Consider the following 23,854-nt stretch of genomic DNA (forward strand, 5'->3'; position numbering starts at 1 on the left):
CTAAAGCTGCAAAGTTTCATTCTTAGAAAATGATTAAGATTTCGTCAGGGGGTCAGTTTTCCAACCACTAACTAAACGGAAATAACAGATTTTATCTTATTTGTAAGGATTTAATCTCGTGCCGACTAGATGCCTGAAGAATCTAAAGATGTGTGCATGGCCATATAAATGGGATGTGCGAAGAAAACGGGGGCGAGGTTTTGAAGAAAACTTTTTTTTTAATAGAAATGAACTATAGTACCTAGCAACACTATATAGTTATAGATTTGAAATGAAAGACCTGCATTTGTTGATATCGTTTAAACATGCGTTGCTTAAGTGACTTTTTTATACACAAAATTCCTGATTTCAAAATCATTGACGTTTTTTTTTCTGCAGGTGATAAACGTAGTCGTAAAGACGCAAGCGGACAATTCCAACTTGGGTTTTGTTCGTGTGCCCACAATAGAAGACGCCCGTTTTGCAATTTCTCAATTCCACCGCAAGAAAATTGGTTACAAAAGAATTCAGGTTTCCTTAAAAACTGAAGGATGTCAAAACACTTTATCAAATGCGAAGTAAGTATCAGTTAATTTCGTAAAAGTCGATGATTCTTGGTTTTTGTCGAGGATTAATTATATTTAACTGATTTTCCAATAGCTTTGACAGAATGAACTGGCGGTTGTTTATTCTATTTTTCGATGTTAAATAAAATTTAATCTTAAACACTTAAATATACTTTGGAAAAACGATCGTTCATATTTTAAGCTCAAACTTTAGTTTCCTAAAAAGCTTAACCATTCTCACTCTAAGCCAATGGTTATTCCCTAATTTTTCAATTTGCAAACACTTGTGCCGATTTCTATCGGTATTTGACTTTAATTACAAAGCAGATGAAAACCCAGTTATAAATTCTTTTATACGTCATCAGTACATACTCCAAAAAGCCCCACTCTGCATACCCTGCCAGCAACCATACACTGTGCATCATATTAACAAGATGCGAAAACTTGAAAACGAATCGACTGAATCTATATAATGAAAACTGTAAAGGACATATTCACTCATGTGACCCAACTACCGTTCTCAAATATTAGAAGATAACAGGGTTACTCAATATTTAAAAAATACCTTATCTAACTATATAAACATACACTGAATACCAGATATGCATAAAACTTATAACTAATGTATATCAAATTATTCGGTCATTAAATGGCCACATAGGTTGATATGCCGTAAAACCAATCAAGTGGCATATACGTCATCAGAAAATTGTGTATCCAGTCTATACGCTCTAGAAGTTTACGTTTTAGACTTTAAAATATCTTTGAAGTCGATTTTTATTTGCTTGTCGAACGTAGATCATTAAAATATTCACTGCTTTACGTCTTCCCTTAAGCTTTCCTGCATCATTGCCCCCTCCCCCTTATACAGGGTGTTCCAAAATGCTTGACCCCATTTCGTTGGCTAATCTTTCCAATTTTCGTTAGAATTACCTCAAAGTTTCACAGCTTATGTAGAAACGTCTCAAGTTGTGTAACGTTTGACATTTCTATCTTTTCAGGTTAAGAAATACCGTTCACTTCAAAAGAGCATTTTGCGTGTTAGAGTATGATCGAACTGGGTCACCGAAGATAGTGCAGCGTGCCTTGTCAAATCTTGCTAAGGCACCAACTACGAAACAAATTAGGACTTGACACCAAAAATTTCAAAAGGTATGCTTATGCATACCTAAATGCTACAGCGAGTTTGGCACGAGTTCGAATACACTCGACGTGTACAAAGTCACAGGCGGCGCTTATATTGAACATTTATGAACATCTGTCATAGAACCAACAAATATTTGTACTTTTCTTCGTAAATTTAACCAATAAAACCTATGACCTTCATAAAGTGTATTTAGTTTCATTAAGATCCAGCAAGTAGTTTCCGAGATATGGGCATTTAGAATGGGGGTCAGCCATTTGAGAACACCCTGTATTTCTCCCTTTACCCTTGCTCCCATAAAAAAAAACAAGATTAAAAAGAACGTTTCAGGGTTTTTTAATAGGAGTCTTTTCATATAGAAAAGATTTTCTCTTCTAAATAGAAAATTGTGAAGTCTATTTGTAGTTCAAAAAATGAAACGCCCGAAGCATTCAGTGGAAACGCTGATTCATTGAGTCAGTTTATGCGAGGAGCTGTTTTTAACGAGGCTACTCTTATCATTGGCTTGCAAGCGGTTTCTGATCTTTGTCTTTATTGCTCGTAAACTTGAACCCCGATTCACATAAGACACTGTAACTTCACACTATCCACAACGAAATCAAAGCCATATCGAACATAAATTCAGGTTTGGGGGGGTTACACAGGAATCACTTGTCAAGTATAAGGATTAATGGGTATACATTAATGTGATTATAGCGTACTAAACATAAGTAGTGGAAATTTTGTAAATTGGATTACTTAGGGGGGAGTGCGGTTCGTCAAGAACTTGTTTACGTTGGACTTGAAGATAATCAGGTTGTAGTCAGCTGGAAAGCAGGCAAACGGAAGTTATTTGTCTTAAACCCGACAGTTTGAAAAATTTTTAAATTATCAGGTACTCCAATTATTTACCCCCCCCCCCCACATACACACACACTCGACTATACTTTTACCGTTTGGCTAATATCTAGGAACATAACCTTCCAATTACTGGCATAATGGTTTGATTCTAAAAGTCTATAAATAGGTACCAGTTCAAGTGAAGAGCGTTTTCCACGATTATATTCAGTTACATTATTTTAAAGCTCTGGATAATCATTCCAAAATATAACTTTTTCACAAAACTGCATCTAACACTCAAATCATGAAGTTTGTTTTGATTTCAGGCATGAAGTGATATCTATCTTGAAAGAAGCAAAAGATTATGTCCTTCCTCTGTTCAAATTTATTGAACAATTTGACAGAAGGTAAGAATTTTTAAAATTTAATTTCTTTCGATTTAACTTTCATAAGCAGCACTTCAGCTTATCCGATCGTTATACTTGCGTTTATGAATAGTGAAGTCATTATTTGAACCATAGCATTCTAATTTCATTAATCCATATATTAACTAGAAAATCTATAGGGGTTTTGTCTTTGTATAAGATTATCTGTACTAGAAAGCTCGTCAAATGAGAGGCCTATGATTAACATACTTGAATAACCACCACCGTTCGGTGTAGGTTGCCGAATGTTAAAACTGTCGTATTAAAGGAAGTATTTTCTACAGCCGTATATTTGTCTTATATCAAACGTTGAAGTACTTGCCATCAACATGGACGGCATAGAAGCCGTACTCGCCACCACAACTGGACTGGATATGTGGCCTGAATGGTAAACCATCGCATCACAAAATTCCTATTGTATGGCGAATTGGTAAATAGGTACTGAAAGATTGAGCAGAAATTCCGCTACAAGAATGTGATAACGCGCTACCTAAAGGCAATGAATATGAACATCAAAATTAGGAAAAGTTAGCAGTAGACCGTAGTTGTTGGCGCAGTAGTTTTCAAAGAAAACGCAAAACTTAAAGGCGAAGTCTGAAAAACTATTACCAAAGGCAAAACCCTGGTAACTACCTATGCACTACTTGTGAGACTTTCAGTACTGAGCGTGGAATGCTAGAACACCGTAGTGCGTCACAAAAATTTTGACCTGCAATCTTCAGCTATGAAGGATTGCCATGATATTTTGCAGTGGAAGATACTTGGCTGTTCTGTGTGCAGAGGGAGGGCGTCTGTCTTCATTAGTACCAGGAAGATATTTAACCGTTCTGGTTATCATGAATAAATCATTTCAGGTTCTTTGATTTTAACAAGTCGTTTATTCGTAATTAACGATCTAATATTGAACTGAAATTGTTTAGGTTCATGAAATCAAAGAATAAAAGCTATTGACGATTTTCATCTGACTAATTGAATTTATAGTCTAGTTATTAAATTGTCTTGAGTCTGAACAATTTCCAATTTACCGTTTTCGTAGTTCATTACTTCCCTTCATTGATCGAGTTTGGTTGAAAATCTTAATGTTTTAGTTTATAAGAATAAATTTCCGGTGGATTTTCTCAAACTAAAGCTTTCTCGTAGAAAGCTTTAGTTATAAATTTGATAAATGAATCTAACGTAAATGTTCAGTGGTAATCTCCCAGCATATGAAGGATGCTGTAAAACTTTAACATTTATTATCCGGTTATCAGTTTCCTACATGCAAACTGTGCAAGGATGAAGTGAAAGATTGACTTTTCATGCTGGGAGACTAACATGGCTATCGGTAGTCATGGGAACCAGTTAAAACGTTTGTTTCTTATATAGCACTTCTCTAACTCTACTCTTCAGATATACTTTGATCCTAGTTCAAATGCCTAGAAACTTTTTTCATACTAGAAGTCGATGGAAAAAAAAATTAACTGTAGAGCCTCCCTTCTCCTAGACTATTTTTCCTGGTGACCTCTCCTCCACTATTTTCACATTTTACTAAAAACATGCTCATATTTTGTCAAAGACAACGCTGAAAAATATCGGCTTTGAGACTAATATGTATATAATATATAACCCTCTCTCGTCCGAGGGCCGGGCCGCATCCGTCGCTATCCTAGTTCACTGGAGCATACTTGTGATGTACTTCTGACCGTGTTCGTCGCTCCCAGCTCACAAGACCATAGATGCAACCCAGCAGGGCTACATTCTTGTCTAGTGGTGGACCCCTCAAGGGTGACCAGACTCTCACTGGTCACTGGAAAATATCTCTGCGGCTCAGGGCACGCGAAATGTGCATGACCCTAAGTCCGTGTGGCAACATCGTCGATTTTGGTCGTCACTCTGGCTTCGTGCTGGATCCAGTCTCTTTCATCATCTGGTGTCAGGGCATACATGAAATAAACTGCATCTTTATTTCAGGTTGGCAAATCGAGAACAAGGAAAAACTCTGGGACATTTTTATATAACGAAACAAAATTCATAAATCGTTTTACACTTTAGTCGAGTTCTTGATTCAAGCCTCATGATGTAGGTTGCATACTTAAGTTCCATTAATCAATTTCCCAGCTAAGAACAAGAGCTTTTCAACTTAGCTTTTCTGGATGTTCCCCCCGCCCCTGGCGGGATGAGAGCGATGTGTACGTCTCGATGCCAGTCAGTAAAAAACGACTCTGGACCCTAACTCCAAAAAGTCAATGGTTTTTATCAAACCATTAATTCCTCCTTCCACTTTTTTGGAGTTATTCTTTCTTTTTTCCATTATCTTATTTTCTTTCTCTCGTGAACTCATTATTTTTTCATTTACTCTCTTCGTCTTTCATGACCATATCTCTCCCTAGGTTCAATTTATTTATCTGTCCAACCAACCAATCACTGGCTGGTGATCTGGCAGTTAAACACAACAGGTGGGTCCAAACGACAACACCTCTCAGACACCAAAACAGACCTTTTGAACCCAAGTCATTGTACCTGTCTCGCTCAATTAGTAGTTAAAATTTATTTTTTTACCCAATCCAACTAGAAAAACAATCTCTTGTTCCACGAATCATTATCAAATCATACATTTTCTTTTCTCATTGAAATATTTACTCTTTTCTGTGGACAGGAATCTCATAAACATCTATTTTTCCTCTCCCATCTCTTGCTCTATTTGAAAAGCAAGATCATCTGGTGTCGCCAGGGATCTCGTCATATGTAGTCATACTCCTAATTCTACAGGGACAATTACCCTTTATAATTTTGCCAAATTGTAAAATACGTTTAAATTGCATTTTAAATTATGCAGATTTTATATTAGAACTAATTATATAAAGCACCAATTTCGAAAATTAAAGACTTTGGTGCCATCAGCTAAAATGAGAACTAAAACCTTTAGTGCTCCAGTTGCGTTCCCTACCGTTCAAATTCCATCGACAGTTGGATAAGATTTAAAATTAACCAACTTCTAGCTATGATTGAATTTGCGCATGCGCGAAAGTAATAGAAATGTTGGCAATAAACATTTTGCATTTCAACTTTCCGACATTTCTGTACGCATTACGTTCAAACAAGTATTTTACTCGTTATAAACCATCCTTGGTGTACGACTTATTTCCTATTAATTTTAGTGTTATGATCATTAGTTTAAGAGTTAACCTGTTCAGTATTTACAAACATGCGTACAGCTACTGCTTGATTTATATAAATGACTATATGGTCACTAAATCGCAAATTCTTCAATCGTTCGTGGATTGAAACTGGAGATCTTCCCCTCGATATCCGTATTTAAATTTGATCGAATGTTGAACAGCTTGTCTATTATGGTTGGACTGTTGATAAATCAAGTTATTTGAAGTCTACCAATATCAATGCACTAATTATTCAAACTTTGATATGTCTAATCTTATTTCAGGTGCAATAAAATATACGAATTAAAGTTTTCTCTTTTCCTAGGTATCATCGGTCAATCACTGTGTCGGAACTCTACAAAATGAAGGACGTCCTAGAAATTCGAGAACAAGGAGGTGCAGGGCGCATGGTCCATCTCACAGCTTTATATTCGATAACTGCTCCAAAACCGGAACCGGAGGTTATTAAATAATTGTCTTGAATGAAAGGGGGGTTGATACCGTCGAATTCTTGCTGAATGTAAATCCTCCACTTGGAAGATATTGCTATTTCAAACGTTTGAATATAAGCAAAATGTTTGCAATTTATTGCTTTTTAGCCAAATTGTATAGAACACTGGATTAGAATTGTAAATAGTTTCTTGGCGCACACTTAAATATGTAAAAGTCTACAGGATCAATCACGAAAGTATAGATTTTCACTCGCTACAATGAAACTAGCGTTCATATGGACAGGTGTAACTAATGACAAACAGAATTCGTTTTGTACCTTTGCATTTTTACCACTTTATGACCTGAATTATATGAATTAAAATATTTTAGTTTAAAAAGTGACTTCTTCAAACTAGAAAAATTATGAAGTTCAAAAGTTTAACTATCACTGGGAATGTTTGCATTTCATAAACTTTTAGTGCTTGAAAGTGTTTGAGAAACTAAATCATTCACTGAGATGGCGGCATACTGAATTTAAGCAATGGACAGTTGCAATTTGGAGATATGACATCTACTCGGATACTTAATACGTACAAGGCGTGTCTGAATCAATTTCCACTTTATTTACGGTTGAATTAGATCAGGTCCTAAAGGGTTAATACATTAGGACCACCCTGTACATAATTCACCGTTCACGCTAATGTATACTAGAAGTCTGTTAAAATAACTATGCAAATTATTGCATGCAACAAGTGTTCGTATCTGAACAAATGATTTTTAATACTTTGCACAATCTTTATTTTTATTCCTCTCCTGTCCAGGAAAGTAGACATGAGGTCAACTGTGGCTTAAAAACGCAAGCACATTAGGATAAGCGTCTGGCTTACAAAAATGCATGAACAGACTCGTCGGCATTCACCGGTAGAGCGTCTAGGACGATTAGCAATAAAATAACTCAAAGATAAATCCTGATTATGAATTTAATTTTTTTAAATTACAAGAAACTTTAACAGAAATTAAGATTCTGTTATTGATAGCTTGCGTCCTACAAAATCAATTTGAGTATTAAGGTTTTGTATAACAGATTTCTCTGCACCCACCCACGTCTATTGCATGTAATTTGAATTCTGTTGTCTTAAGACTGGAATGATTTGATTTACCAGGACAAATGGTAATGTCAACTGCACGCACTGAACCTTATATCACTGTCCCTGTAGCAATTTGATGGTGTAGATCCTCTAGATTCAGGACTTGTCCTGATTAAATTAGTAAAATCTAAAGAAAAGTAATTTTTTTTTAAAATCAAAAACGATATTAAAACATTTCTCTTGAAAAATATAAAGCAATCTTTCGATTGGGTTTTTATCGCACAAATTATAAATCATTTTTATTCCTTGGAAATATAAAATCACTTTGATTTTAAATTGACAGTAAGCCTCTTGAAGAGCAAACACTCGACCCACGTGAAAATGCAAGAAAGATTTTGAACATTAAAATTCGCAATTAAAGCAAAGAACATGTTAGTTTTTTTTTTTTCTTGGATATAAATCTTATGAACAGTAACTTTGAATGTTCAATATTCATGCCATTTTTATTTCTGAAGTGAATTTTCTTAATTCTCTTTACAATCACCTAGTCGCAAGCTTCATAGCTTCAGTTTTAAATCATTATTTTAAAGCAAGTGCCGTTCTTGGCTTTAAAATTCCAATTGTAAGCAAATTCATATTTCAAATATATTTTAAGTGATTCTTGGTTTCAATTTTGAAGAAATTCAAATCTGACTCCTCGAATCACCATTCTAATGATGTCATCACATTTCTATTCGCCATATACAGTATTCTCAATGAAATTGACTTGAATAACGAGCTTTACTCTATTCTTATACAGACTTTAGTTCTAGTAAATTATGCTTCCGAATTGTTTTCAGACGCTGTTTTTCATTGTTTTATTGAAGGTCAAAGATTCAAGCAATCCTTCACTCTGTCTGCTTCACTGCCCAGAAAATGGTATTGAGAATGAGGCTTTGGACTGCCAGATTCTGCCAAATGTATATTTGAGTCTAAAAACCTTCACCCCTCAAGTCCACACTCTGTTGCAGGAGCATGATGGCAATCTACCATTAATGAGGTAAGTAATATTTCTTTATGCATTCGTTTAGCATGGAAATAACTTTCTCCCTCCCCCCCCCCCACCTCCAATTTCCAACTTCGGAGATTGTCATGCTATTGTGCTTGGCTGGCATCTTATAGATCATCTATGGTACTCTATCTGCATCTTAAAGGATTAAAATTTGAGGGGCAGACGTGAATAAAGCCAAACTCCTAGTCAAGCCTCTATAAGTACAGAAATGATATGGATTTGCAGAGTCTAGCGGATTCAATTGTTTTCAGTTTATCTTCACTGAATTCTGTTAACTTGTTTGTTCTTGAACAAATTAAGTTTATAGTCTGAAGGGAAAACTCTTATTAAATAGATAAGTCAATACTTGCACCATTTCCCTCGAGTTATTAGTTGCGATTTTATAAACAAAATAGTCTCGCAGAACATTGGAAATTCCAAGATTGTATCCTTTAATGTGTTGTATATCGCTACCATGCTGAAAATATTTTTATGGGTGTCTGACACAAATGTAGATCTCATTGAACTGCATGTTGATCCTGGCTCGGACAAATTTATACTTTAGTCTTTGCATTCGACACAATTGCAGCATCAGATGTTTTTGCATGATCTCTTCATTTAATCACTATCCATATCTAAAGGACTAGCGGGGGTGCCCGGCGTTGCCCGGGTGTGTGGGTGGTGTAGTAAGGAACCTCGGTGTGTAAAAAAAAAAAAAAAAAAAAAAAAAAAGTGGTGGTAGTAGGGGGATCCAAGCAGTAGGCGGTTTGGCTGGAGAGGTGTTAAAAAGTGGTGGTAGGCAGGCTCGAACCCCTAAGGCGAAACGAGGGCTCCATTGCTCAACCGGAAGTCCTAAACATTGAAATTAAGCGTAGTCAATCCAACCGAGACGATAACTTTTGTAAAGATCTCTACGTACAAACCGACCCCTCCTTTTAGAAAACTGCCCAGTTGAGGGTTAAATTGTTTTGGGCCAATTTTTCGGATTTGTCATCCGAGACGTCGTGCTTGAAAACAATATCAATTTCGTTAGGATTCGTCGTGTCTGTCGAAAGTTTTTGACATAAAAATGCATGCATTCGCACAAACCGATTGAGATATAGATGGATGGTGATAACTAACCCTAACCCTGCTTATATACAGTTGATTCACGTTGATATCGTTCTCGATGGATCACCGGAAGTTGATCCTGGTCTGTAGCAGATGAATGACCTTCCATTTGCTGTATCTAGGATATCAACACCTGCAAAACAAAAAAAAACTAACCTCATTATCTCACCTGACTGGGATATACATGCAACTGGATACTGCTTCTGAATTTATTCCCTTGACAGTTCCTCCTTTGGAAGAAGCCGTTTACATCTGCCTAGGGTAGATGTCGCTGGTATACATATACCTTGCTTCAATATGGATTACATATGGCGTTCCTGGACTTGAGAAAATAGCTTATGGAATTTGCAGAAATCTGCTTAAACTAACGTATTTTACAAGCTTTCACATAATTTTGATACTATGATTTCGATGCTTACTTCAAAGGATTGATGCAGTTTTCAAATGTTGATGCCTTTGTAAAACTCGTGATAATTAGTAGCTGAGGTTTCAGCCACTTGTCGTATAGAATTTAACATGGGAATTATTTTTATAAAAATATCTAATATAAAGGGCAAGTCTGTTTAACTGTATGTCTGCCTAAAATTTTCCAGAAGCGACTGATTTTCACGAAATTAGTATCGTCCTGAAGTTCGACCCTTCGAACAACAAATATCGAAAATTTGGTTAGGAACATTAATTCCTTTTACCCTCAACTGGGCCCTTTTCTACAGGGAGGGGTAGCAAAAAATCGTTCCTTTATGACAAACACGCATGCACAAAAACGTTCTTTCTTGAATTAGGTAGGTTTTTATATTTAAACTTACTTCGCTCATGCGATCATAGATCGGTCGTTATAGTAGCAGCGTCGTTATCTTAAGATTTCACGTTCGAGCCTAGATGTTTTTGTTTGTTTTTTTTGTTTTGTTTTTTTTTTCTTCCTTTTCGCTTTTTTTCCGATTTAAGTTTCAACACTTAAACAGGGTTATTTTACATTTCTTTTTCGTTCGCTTTGTTGCATCACATTCGTTTTGTTTTTTCCGATTTAAAGTTATTTAAACAGGGTTCTTTTATTTTCCCTTGTTTTGATTTACCCCCACCTCATAACACTCGGGCAACGCCTGGTACCCTCGCTAGTTTAATAAACCCGAATTTTTTTTTTCAATTCAGTTTTAAATGAACTCTTCTGAAAGTTCAACCCTGAGTGTGGGCAACTTAACTACGAATTACTTAGCCGGTCTACTTAATTATGTCTGATTTGAACGAGAGCTACTTTAGTGGAGTAAAGGGTTTAGTTCAAAATTTCCTGCAAACTCCGTTTCAAGATAAATCTGAAGGTGGAAAGTTATATCAACGTGAGAACAATAACTTGAATACAAATCTATCATTTCAAATATTCAGTTTTAATTGGTATATTTTAATTGGTCAGTATTAATGTCCCCAGGTGCTGCAAATTTGAATCTTTGCATGAAATTTAAACCATAAATATTAGCCCAAATAACATTCACAATTTTAATAACTGAAAATTTAAAGGGATATAGAAAGTATGAAAGCTCTTAATTGAACGTTGATATTTGTTTATTTCATTTTTATATCCAATTTTCACCCCAAACAAGGCACAGTGCCACTTTGAAGTAGGGGGCTACTATCGGGGACATAAGTTGCAGGGACATTATGAAGGGAGATGAGTAGCAAGATGTCTGTTCACATTACACTTGAACTTCTGCATGTCAGTACAGTTGGGAAAGCAGAATCCCGGAAGGGAGTTCCAAAGTCTTTCAGTTCTGGGAAAGAAACTATTGGAGTAGAAGGCTTTCTTACACCTAGGATCTGTGTAGCGTGGGAATTAGCTGGTTGACGGGTATTTACATCGGGAGGGGGGTAGTTCGTCACTATTAAAATACTCATAGAACAGGCAGAGGGATCGACATTTCGTCGATGGGACAGGGGTTGAAGCCTAGATGACAGTTCAGGACCTACCAGGTTGGCGACTTTTGAACCCTGTCAAGAAGTGAGAGAAGCAGCAGATGCACCATCCCAAATATGACAACAATACTCCATACATGGGTGAATGGTGGCCTTATAGAGGTATAGGATACTTTCAGGCGTAAGTAGCTTTCTAGCACGGTAGAGAGAACCCACTTTTGCAGCAGTTGTGTTCTATGATATTGAAACTTCCAACTCGTTTGTATCGGATAAACACTAAGTGGTTATAAATCTTAAAATATAGGTGTAACAGTAAATGTAAACTATATTCAGTTAATTCCATTTTATGCCGATGGTAAGAACATATGGGCGGATTCTTCTCTAACTGATATCCTATCATACGCACACAAACATCTCAATTACGCACTGGTTATCTGTCCTTGTGATTCCTGGTTTGTCCAAAAGGTGGCATTCTTTATTTCCTGTTACGTTCTTTCATTCGAACCGTCTATGTAAGAGGATGCATATTTTCCGTTTGCCTCGGCAGACAAATACTTAAGATAAAACGTACGTAGCTTTTCAAGGTAAGAATGAATAGACGTATCTTAACGAACTTTCTCATACGCAATGGACATTCAACGTATGCTTGATTAACCCTTCCGATCACATACAAACACCAGACATACGTATCCACAAACAATACGCGCAACGAACTTTCAGCTTCGTTTGCGCGTGTATAATATAAATACTCGTGTGTATAATATAAATACTCATGCACGCACACAACCCACTCTGTATTTATAACTTGAGTAAATAAACGTCTCGAATAAATATGTAACTCTGCTTTAACGCTTTTTGTGTTTCTCTTTAGATGTACTCGGTGAACTTGGTCTTTGTTTGTTTTTTTGGACACGCAAAATGTATCTCTACAAACATCCTTGAACACGAATGTAGCTGTTCATTAAATTGTTGATTAAAAATTTTAGATTCACTCTTTATTCCCCTCATAATGTATGATCGGTTTATTTTCCAATTGAAACTTAAATATACTCTAACCATTACATGTAGTGATAATCGGTAACACTGGGTAACATGCTACTAGAGTTCTTGCAGAATTTTTTAGACTTCAATATATTCTAAAGGTGTTTATCTTTTTGCGCAATCTAATCGTAAAATTACAATTGCTTTAAAACACCTTTTCAGAACGTTAAATATAAGATGGAAAAACAAACCTGCACAATTTTCTTATTGCAATTCAAGCTAGGCTGAAAACTGAAACTGTTCGCGATATCAGTTTGGCCAAGGAATTGCTATTTTTTTATTTTTTTTTACATGGGGGGGGGGTCACCACTTATCAAGTCCTGAAGACCACTCGGGGATAAGGGTTATTGCGTGTACAGTAATCAATGAGATAGTATTGTAGTAATCATTAGTATTGGGGGTTTTGATGGTGTCTTAAGAGGGCGCTACTGAACGCATAGCATAATGGTGGTTTAAGAAATTTTATGGCGACGAAGTAAAAAAAATTTTTTTTTAAAAACGCAAGAACTTTATCCATCTAATAGTTTTATTACATGGAATTTTTATGGTAATAATCAGCAGGCCGCCCGGCATTGACCGGGCGTAAAATACGCTTTAATATATTTTAATGCAGATTTTGTATATATTGGAGCCAATATATATTGATTTAAAACGTTGAAAAGACTCGTGCGCTACCAGAATCGAAACCAAAAATGTTTAGCTTACAATTCATTACTTTGACGTTAATGAAGACATGTTTTCAAGGCTAAAATTAAAACCTGAAGATTTGTTACGCATGCATATTCGTATGCCGTGGTTCGATCGTCACCTGGTAAATACTATTTAAATTTTCAGTTTTGCACCGATTTGTCCCTGCTAAAACCCAAGTTTCGCATGGGTTTGAATACCCTATAAAGTTTCATGTAGACCAAAAACTGACGATTTGATACGCAAATTTTTTAAAACCTTATATATATACACGCATACATAAATATAGAAGGGGTTCGTGTTTGATCTTTTTACGCAAATATAAATCGTGTAGACTATCTGCATGAATATAATTACACGTAATAGTTAACTAAAGATGATCATTCCACAAGAAACCCGAAAAAGCTAATGGGGAATTAAAATGAATGTTTAAAAGAATATGCAAATTAAGTATTTTTTTTTTTTTTTTTTTTGCAGATGAATGCAATTCCATGGCACATGGTTTTCTAAAATAGTGGTTTATCGTTATTTCCATGGCAGGTGCTCGTCTGAACTCCAATCTCTGGTCCCCCCCCTCGCCAATCTTTCATGAAAAACACCCGTCTAGCTGAATCCACTGAAAAATTTCCCCCACTCTATATATGTGCCTAAATCAAAACGCGGGTTCCATGAACAAAGCTTGCTTAGAACTGCACGCCTGTGGAACTGTTCCGTCTGCCTGCTTCCCACCGGACTACAACTTGGATGTGTTCAAGTCCAACGTTAATAAATTCCTAATGAACCGCCCCCTTAAGTAAATACTTTATCAAATCTCCACACTAACGTAATGTACTTGAAATCACCCTTATCCCTGAGTGGCTTCCGGGCCTTGATAAGTGGTGATCACTGTAAAAAAAAAAAAAAAAAGCTTGTAATATTCATATTGATACACAAAAACCCAAATTATAAGATACCTAAGTGAACGTGTCTGTACATTTCCCTACGCAATAACTGTCAATTTTAAGTCTACAGACTCGAAATTTGATATACAGGGTACTGAGATTTGGGAAAATCTTTGATCAGGTTTTCGGCTAGAAATTTGGCTGTTAAGGGTTCAAAGTTAAACGATTTGACCTTTGAGAACTCTACCAAACTCCTCCGACAATTTTGGGTCTAAGCACTTGAAATTTTAAATATAGGTTCCTTGGACATTGATCTAACTTATTAACTTGATTTGAGCCCAAAAACAAATGTTAAGGGGTCAAAGTTAAAAAAAAATTACTTATTATATTATATATATGTATTATATTATATATATGTATTATATTATATTATATATATGTATTATATTATATATATGTATTATATTATATTATATTATATATATGTATTATATTATATTATATTATATATATGTATTATATTATATTATATATATGTATTATATTATATTATATTATATATATGTATTATATTATATTATATATATGTATTATATTATATTATATATATGTATTATATTTATATATATGTATTATATTATATTATATTATATATATGTATTATATTATATTATATTATATATGTATTATATTATATTATATTATATATATGTATTATATTATATTATATTATATATATGTATTATATTATATTATATTATATTATATGTATTATATTATATTATATTATATTATATGTATTATATTATATTATATATATGTATTATATTATATTATATTATATATATGTATTATATTATATTATATTATATATATGTATTATATTATATTATATATATGTATTATATTATATATATGTATTATATTATATATATGTATTATATATGTATTGTATTATATGTATTATGTGTGCTTAGTTTCTCTTAAACAGTTACTGCTGCAATAAACCTTCTGTAAACATATTTGAAAGAATAAAAATTTTAATGTCTTTAAAAATTTTCAGTTTTCCAGCTTGTTATGCTGCAAAATTCGAACCACTAAAGGTAACGGAAAAGGGCGTAAATCTAGAACACCTCATCAGCTGCGTTTTAGACGTTAAAATTACTACAGGACGCAACGGAGTGAAGAAAATCCAATGGGAAGAAAAACCTCCGACGCCTTTTTCTGGTAATGTATATATTTTTACTTTAAAAGAATTAGGGTTTTCTGACATTTAGTTCTAAGACTAGTCTTTATACAATGCTGACTGTCGTCACATAAAATCCAACTTATGTCTAATCCAGCTTCAGGAGTGTTGGTCATTCTCATATGGGTTAATCTCAGCTGGAGCAATGTTCACAAGCAAAAGTCTACTTGGTGAAAAGTTGGATCCTGGTTATTTAGGAGTATTTAAACCACCTCGTTGGTCTACATGACTGGAATACTTAAAACTTCCGGTTTAACATTTATGTGCTGGCATGAAATTCCTTTATCGCTTCCCTTCAATGTGACAATACCAGATTTCCTGTTCTGCAAATCTGTTTATATTGTCCAGATTTAACCTACTTGCTATCGGATCTAAACATGTTTTAGACTTGCGTTTTAAACATAGCACAAGGCCAAAGGATGAGTTTAATTTTATAAAGTTAATTATTTTGCTTGTTAAATTTCTTGATTCTTATTCACCATGTACCGTCCATCGACTCTAAACTGCAAAAAGTTAGCCATGTTGCTGAGATTGCCCGATCCGTCACGTGACGAAATTCGGGTTTTCAAAGCCAGTTTCGCATACTTGCAACCTCCATGCCCCAATAAAACCAAGCTTTGTTTCCATCTTTTAGAATGTCCTGACAAGAATGGAGCTGATACAAGCCATTTAAATTTGACGTCCACCTCTAGTGGTCCCACGTTGACTCAACAGCTGTGTCAGATCAGCCGAGAAGTTGTCGATTTGCTGAAACATACTCCACAATGCAGCATGATCTTTGGTAAATTCATACCGGCATACCACCACCATTTCGGACGACAATGCAGAGTGGCTGACTACGGCTACACCAAACTAATAGAGCTATTTGAAGCTATACCACATGTCCTACAGGTTTGTGTAATCTGATTTGCTAAATGATGTATAGGTTCCTTATCTAGTTCTAATATCAGTTTAGTATTCCTCTCAAGTGCATATTATCGCTTTGTTTTTTAGCAATAAGTGGTTATCACTTGTTAATTAACATTCTTTGTAACATCTGGAATATTTAAAAAGGGTATACGGGTTAACTACAATGGTTTTATTTAAAACCATCTTAAATACATTGACTCTTAAAGATGTAATAACGTGTTATGATCCGCGCCCCCGCCCCCATAATAGAAAAGCTACCTATTATAGGTCATGAAGTATATCTATTAATATACCATGTAGCCAACTGTCTACAAAAATGTAGGATTTTGCAAGAGAATTGATAATTTGGGTCCGCTTTGCTCAAATTTGCATGTTAACCTTATTGAACGGCCACTACAAGGTACTTGCTTGACATGCTAACTTTCTAACTCTTAATGCTTACATTCCTTGAGCGATATTTTTGACAAAGTTGGAGAATCGCTGTTTTCTGTGTTTGCATCAATCACCTTTTTTGTCGGTCTCTGAATGCTTTAATCCACGAGATGTCAAGAACTTCAGAACCAAGATAATCGAATTATTCTCCATTTAGCACAACTTGGAATAGAAGCCAAGCTTTAGAAAATCTAGAAACGCGTAACATACCGTTTATAATCCACGCAATTAACGCATTTCTCCTAAAACGACATCCAGAGTGTAAAGCGTGTTTAATGGAATATCTTATTCACGGTATACATTTCTTTATGCTTATAACATGAATGGTGAATTTGAAAGACTTTGAAAGATCATTTTTTTTTTGGCATCAAAATATAAACTCAGTTCTGGGAATGACCTAAAACAGCATTTGATGATAGAACCCAATTTGGAAGCACTCATGATTACCACTGTTTCCAGGTCCATTCTAGCCTGGAGTATGGATCCCTGTCAAGATACCGTCTATTAGATAGAACCGTTTTTGTGAGAATAACAGGAAACTGATTAGAAACTTCATCCTTCACGAATAGTTTAAAAAGTCAAATGATTGGGCATTGGATAGCTTAAATGGATTAAATCGTTTGTAAAAAAAAATATTACCAAGCCAAACTTAAATTTAAACCTTTTATTTTAAAATAGAATAGAAATAATTCTCGTTATTCGAAGATTTAATATTAAATGTTTTTGGGTTTTTTTGTTTTGTTTTTTTTCAAACTGGTAAATCAAATCTTTGGAAATTCCACTTTACATAATAGAATGAGATGCATAGAATCGTATGAAAACCAATTCTTGTTCATGGTGTTTTAATTGCTCCAGTTACTCTTCAAATTCTCACTCTCACCTTGCATGATAACTGGAATATTACTTGGGAATATTCGAGCTTATTGACGAATCTTTGTGTTCTATGATATATTTAAGTTTTAATCACATTTTACTTAGTCTACAATATATACTAAAATCTTCGAAATTTAAAAAAGCCCTAAAAACCATTTTAAAATTCATGTTAAAGTACCTTCCTATTTCTAAGAATCTTATGTTGGAAATTGTATTTTATAAACTTTGAATAAAATATTTGCCGAATTTGTTTTCTAGATTCTTGGAACAGGAGAAAAGAAAAGTCTGACCTTGAGTCGCAAAGCTCAAATTCGTCGTTTCACTTCAGACCTGCTTAAAGTATTGAAAGTGCGAACCAACAAACAGATTTATTTGTCTGAATTTCCTTCGGCATACTGTAAGGACTTTGAAACCTTTTTAAGCTTTGTCGATTTTTCAATTTGGGATATGGTTAAATCCAAAATATATCTTGTATTTTCTATGAACACTTGCGTTATCTGCCCCGTCAAGTGAATGATTTTAAAGTAGAGATCATGTATCGATTTTAATGGTGATCATCTCGTAATTTGTATAGACTCCTTATTCAATATTTTCGGATTCATATTGTAGCGGCTGTCGTTTGTTTAAGTTTGTTATTATAAGTAATTGATAACCAAGTTGTGGTTTTATTTGATATAGAACTTTATTACATATTTACATAGGAAGAGAGATTGAAGGTACGTGTGTAGAGGTCTACGCCATGTTGTCGAATACGATATGTATTAGGCGGTTTACATCAATATTCATACGCCATGATTTCCTTGTTACGCGTATGAAAGCAGTTCTATGATAACACTACAGCGGCCATCTTACCATGTACTCTGCGGCTTCCCCATTTTTTTTAAAAAACCTAATGTTCATGTTTTGAAGCTTATTTCTATTGAATGTGTTATATCGGGATATTACGGCACCAGAACGAATGTGTAATACTTCTGTATAATCTGGATATTATCTACGGTACAATCACGTTGAAATGCCGGTTAAGCAACGTTGAGCCTGGCCAGTAGTGATCATTTGGGAAAGTGGTATTGTATGTACCACGAGGTAAAATACCAGATTGGGAAACTGCTGCAGTATCCTTCTCTCGAGGGTAGATGGGCCTCTTAAGCCATACTAGGCAACCCATCTAGTAATGAAGCCACGATAAAAATACCCTTAATAGTTCTAGCAAAGCATCAAGTATTCAGCTGCGGACAATTTAAATTACACTGCGAACTAGTGTAGGGAGTTCTATCATGGCTGTTTCTACATTATGTACTGTACATGTCTAAACTCGTGCATCGTCTAGTGTTGTACATGCAGTGTATGTGTCCGTTTTCTATATGGCATAAGTGTTAATTGTTGCATATAAAACACATAGTATACCAACGGGCATGTGACAATTACAATGGAAATGGACAAATAACAGTTCTTTGGGACTGTAACATCAGACCAATCAGAAATCAGTGGGTAGGAGCTGGTAAAAACAGCCTATCCTGCCTTAACAGAGTACAAAATAGACTTTGTGGCTTAGTGGGGGATGCCCTTTTCTCTACCCTGCAACCTCTCTCCCACAGAAGAGACGTTGCGAGCCTATCCTTATTTTATCGTTATTTCCATGGCAGGTGCTCGTCTGAACTCCAATCTCTGGTCCCCCCTCGCCAATCGTTCACGAAAAACACCCGTCTAGCTGAATCCACTGTCAAAAATTTCCCCACTCTTTATCTGTGCCTAAATCAAAACGTAGATTCCATGAACAGCTTTCTTAGAACTGCACGCCTGTGGAACTGTTCCGTCTGCCTGCTTCCCACCTGACTACAACTTGGATGTGTTCAAGTCCAACATCAACAAATTCCTAATGAACTGCCCCCTTAAATAAACACTTCATCAAATCTCCACACTAACGTACTGTACTTGCAATAACCTTTATCCCTGAGTGGCTTCCGGGCCTTGATAAGTGGTGACCACCGTGTAAAAAAAAAAACTGGTCCATCCCTGATCTTGTTTGACAGATCCTCGGAGGGGAGAAGCGGGAAAGATTCATCCCAATCAATCAAATCTTGGTGTCTTTTCAGCAACTTTTATTACCGATGTTTCCCCATTGGAAGTCTGCCACTAGTCCTAGACTAACGTCTTCTGATCCTTTCTACTGGGAGCCATCATCGTCTATGGTCTGTTCTCTCCCGATCTTATTGGTCACATGCACGTCTTTTTCGAAGCTCTAAAGCTTGTCACTTTAAAATGACCTACGTCAGACCCTTAAGGTTAACCTATTTTCTAATTTTTTTTTCTATTACTTTGCTATAACCTTGTACTTTTACAAATATTACAATGCTAGCAATCGTCGGCGTAGGAAAAATTGTAGTGTGCATGATTAGCGTGGGTGTCTTTCGTTTAAGAGTCTTAAACTCTCCTTCTGACAAGAGGCAAAAACGTCTTATGCAAATTGAGACGCGGTCGGATTTGACAATACAGTCAGCATTTCTTCAGTTGGGAACGATTCTTTTTGTCGGCTCGACCTCGGTATGGTGTACTTTGCAATCTGGTGTCAGTTGAAAAGCTTGTTTGCGATAACGTCGAAAAGGGAACAGTACAGATTTTTACGTGTTCTCCAATGTGGTGAATTTGGCGATCTGAAATCGTTTAACTCCTTCAACGAGTAGATGAGCTACATTTTTTTTTTTTTAAGGCGAGATTATGAATTCACTAGCAAACATAAGATAATTGCATGGGTGCATAATCTGTCATGTGAAACTCCTGATCCTAAAACCATTTGTCTAGACAAACTTCAAAGTCAAGGTTTGAGCATAATTTACCCATGACTGCAGTGATGAGTGTCATTTTTAAGTATTAAAATTGCTTCAACAATGAATCGGGCTTTAATGTGCGAAACCATTTCCATTTTTATATACTAACTTGAAACACTTAGCCTTTGAATTTTTTGGCTTTGTTTTAACACTTAGTAATTGACGGATGTTTCTTAGCACTTAAGAGTTTGAAATTCATCCATTTATAATTTGTAGTATTCGTTACCCCCCCCCCAAAGATATCCTTTTTCTGATTCTACCTAGGTTTTTTTTTTTTTTTTTTTTTCTTCCCCAAAAAAAAAAAAAATTAGCTGTTCACTTTGAGCCTTCAAACTGACAGCATAGGAAATCTTTTACATTAAACTGCCTTCTACCTACTGCTCCATAGTTTTCTCTTATAAATTTTCAGTAAAAGTAATGGAGAAGCCCTGTGATATTACCGAATATGGTGTTTGTGAAATCGAAGATATACTGTCAGAAGTTTCGTCTGCTACAATCCAAGTATGTATTTTCTTAGTACTTTTATAGTCAGATTTTTTTTTTTTTTTTTTACCTCTGGTGACATCCTAGTAACATTTTGTCTGTCTTTTGTAGGTCAGTGAGGATCCTGATCCATTACTTGCCATACCTAGGAGAGGTAAGTTTTTTTTTTTTTTTTTTTTTTAACCGAATTGTCAGTCTTGATAAGCAAAACCTAAAGAACTGCAAATTTCTTCGGATAAATTCTTGCCATACTTAAGAACGTATGCATCTCAGATGTTAAACTGGCTTTTAGCATATTCCGAAATTTTTCTTGTGTAGAAGTTCAGGCCTCTTAAGATATGATTTTTCTTTCCTACAAATTTCTCCCTGGTTTAAATTCTTTGATTTGTTATACGATGCCAAAATGCGTTGGGATTTTCCTTGTCTGTAATAAAGTTTAGTTGGTAACTAGGTCTGTTCCCGTGTGGAAAAATAGTTAAAATTTCACTAAATGGATTTAATTACCTGTCTAAGAATGTTTTTCTCTATTCCAATCTTAGACAATTGATTGGTTAAACTTTGTTTTACATTTTAGACAGCTTAAATTTTCTAATTTATCTTCGCTCAGTTTTTTTTGTCATTCCCACAATGGAGGCGAATTTTTTAGACTGGATGCCCTTCCTGGCACCAACCCAGTGGGTGATGGTGGCCAGTCCTTTTATAGAAATCGTCTCGTGGTTGCCTACTGGAGCTAAAGAGCATTTCACCTGTCCTTAAAAAAATAGTTGTAAGACTCCACCCTCAAATGGCATGAAAATTAACTAAGTCTCGATCCCTGCCCTGAAAATAATACTTTATGCACCACCACCCAAAAAAAATAATTCAACTAACGTAAGTTTATGAAAAGGTGTGGTTTAGACATAAATGTAGATGCTGCTTTTATGGACTTATTGTGGGGCCATAGTCTTTCTAGTGGCACATTTATAAAATAAAACGGTCATCAGTTTGTTCAAGTTGTAGATTACAAATTTGGCAGACACTATTAGTTGTCGTACGTCTGTCTTCCAGTGGTACAGGTCCTTGATATGACCTAAACTATCACCAATGAGGGCCCCAGTCTGCGGGCTTTGAGTGGAGCCACCCTTTAATTGCCATTGCTCCCAAGTCCACTCTGACCCAGAGTTGTATCTGTTAGGGTCACACTATGGGTTAAATAAAAATAGACTTGAAAAAAAAATATTAAAACTTTTCAAAATAACTGGATTCGGCATTAAGAGTTGATATGCTGTAAAGCAACCAACCAATCCAGTGGTACAAGTTTTTGTGTAATCAAGATTTCTCTTCAATTTCAGGTAGCTTAAGTTAAGTTGAGTGCGCTTGTCTAAGTGCTTCATTTGACAAGCAATAGATTGCAACCTATTAATGGAAGATCCTTCTAAAGATGTCACCTCGTATCATTTAGGGCAGAATCGAATTTTCCTTTGTATTGAATGAGAACGTTTTAACAAATGTCAAAATTGGTCAGCACTAATGCCTTTCCTTTAAAACTCCATGTGAATATTAGGTTTAAGTGAAATTAGTTTTTGTTTTTTGTTTTGTTTTTTTCTTGTCTAAATTACCATTAAATTTGGAAATTAAAAATTAAATATGCACTTGATAGAAATCTGAAATTTTAAATAGTTCGCCTTTCGATCTTTTCAACGGTTTGGTTACACATAGAACCAAAAAAATGTTGGAGACCGTATGTTTGGTTTACTAGTGTTGAGAATAGGACATTAAAAGAATCGATATTTTATGGGGATTCATGAAAGTAACTCCCAACCGGATGTTTACACGTCGGCTGCCACAGTATGTAAACGCATCACTAATGCATAGGCTCAATGCACCAAACCAGTCAAAGAAAAATTTAAATTAATTAGCCAATGAGAGCGGGGTGCAATAAAAATAAAATTTAACCAACGTGTCTGTGAGCCGGTAAGAGATAAAACCCGGGATTTTTTTGTAAATGAGAAGGGGAAACGAGACGGTTGCAGCTAAACAGTCACCTGCTTTCGCTGTTAAAGCCAGCAAACATTTCTTTGTACCCGCTACTCGACCAATAAAACGAAACGAGGAATAAGTACTCTTTATGAACATTTTCCTTTTTCTCCGTTCATTCCAATGCATTTGTATTTGAAAGTAAAATGAACTTTTTGAACACTCACCTTAGTCTTTTGAATAAAAATTATTCAAACCTTAAAATACTCATGATTTGTCTTGTGTTAAATCGAGTTTCTATTTCATGGATTTAAATTTATAATTTACATAAGTGTAATATTTTCACAGGTATGACTTAAACACGTATCTTCTAGGTAACAAATACGAAACTCCTGGATAATGCTTTTAAGACAAGAGCTATGGACTCTGTACAGAACCCTAATGTACTTCTACTTTAATATTAAATCTGTCACTAAATTTACTGTTAATTGAACCATTTTAAGCATTTCTGTACATTGCTTGAACAACTTGCATCAACTCTTTGGCACTCTATCTGGTTCAAAAGCAAAATAGATGTTCTTGGTGTACTTTTGTATTTGTCGCATTTGGATAAGTATAGCATCAGTTATACTTTGCTTTGTTATATTAAGTTGGTGCAAAAAATGTCGTTTTCAAGTTCAACTTATATAGTTGAACTTGATTTTAAAAAATGTTTTGCACCATCCTAATATAACGCAACTGCATTTCATCAAGAATAATTTGACTTTAATTATTCTCTCCTTTGCTCTCAGGATCTGATCCATCAATTTTAAGTCTCTGCAATTCACTGCTCGAGATATTATCCTTAACTGTAACAATTGTACGAAGTTCCCAGCCTTTCAGGAAA

General features: G+C 35.2%; 1 protein-coding gene across 1 annotated transcript in view; it reads left to right on the forward strand.

The window, feature by feature from the left end:
• LOC145285861 (meiosis regulator and mRNA stability factor 1-like) overlaps positions 1-23,854 on the forward strand; it is a 48,774-nt gene that overhangs the window by 8,023 nt on the left and 16,897 nt on the right. The window contains exons 3-11 of the mRNA XM_080134302.1: positions 379-557; positions 2,835-2,915; positions 6,396-6,531; positions 8,457-8,629; positions 15,308-15,471; positions 16,125-16,381; positions 17,963-18,101; positions 20,939-21,030; positions 21,124-21,166. Of these exons, the coding sequence (XP_079990428.1) occupies positions 379-557; positions 2,835-2,915; positions 6,396-6,531; positions 8,457-8,629; positions 15,308-15,471; positions 16,125-16,381; positions 17,963-18,101; positions 20,939-21,030; positions 21,124-21,166 (1,264 nt within the window). The remainder of the gene's footprint in view (positions 1-378; positions 558-2,834; positions 2,916-6,395; positions 6,532-8,456; positions 8,630-15,307; positions 15,472-16,124; positions 16,382-17,962; positions 18,102-20,938; positions 21,031-21,123; positions 21,167-23,854) is intronic.

This window comes from Euprymna scolopes, chromosome 10, assembly GCF_053919585.1.
Source record: "Euprymna scolopes isolate OS-2025 chromosome 10, ASM5391958v1, whole genome shotgun sequence".
NCBI lineage: Eukaryota > Metazoa > Mollusca > Cephalopoda > Sepiida > Sepiolidae > Euprymna > Euprymna scolopes.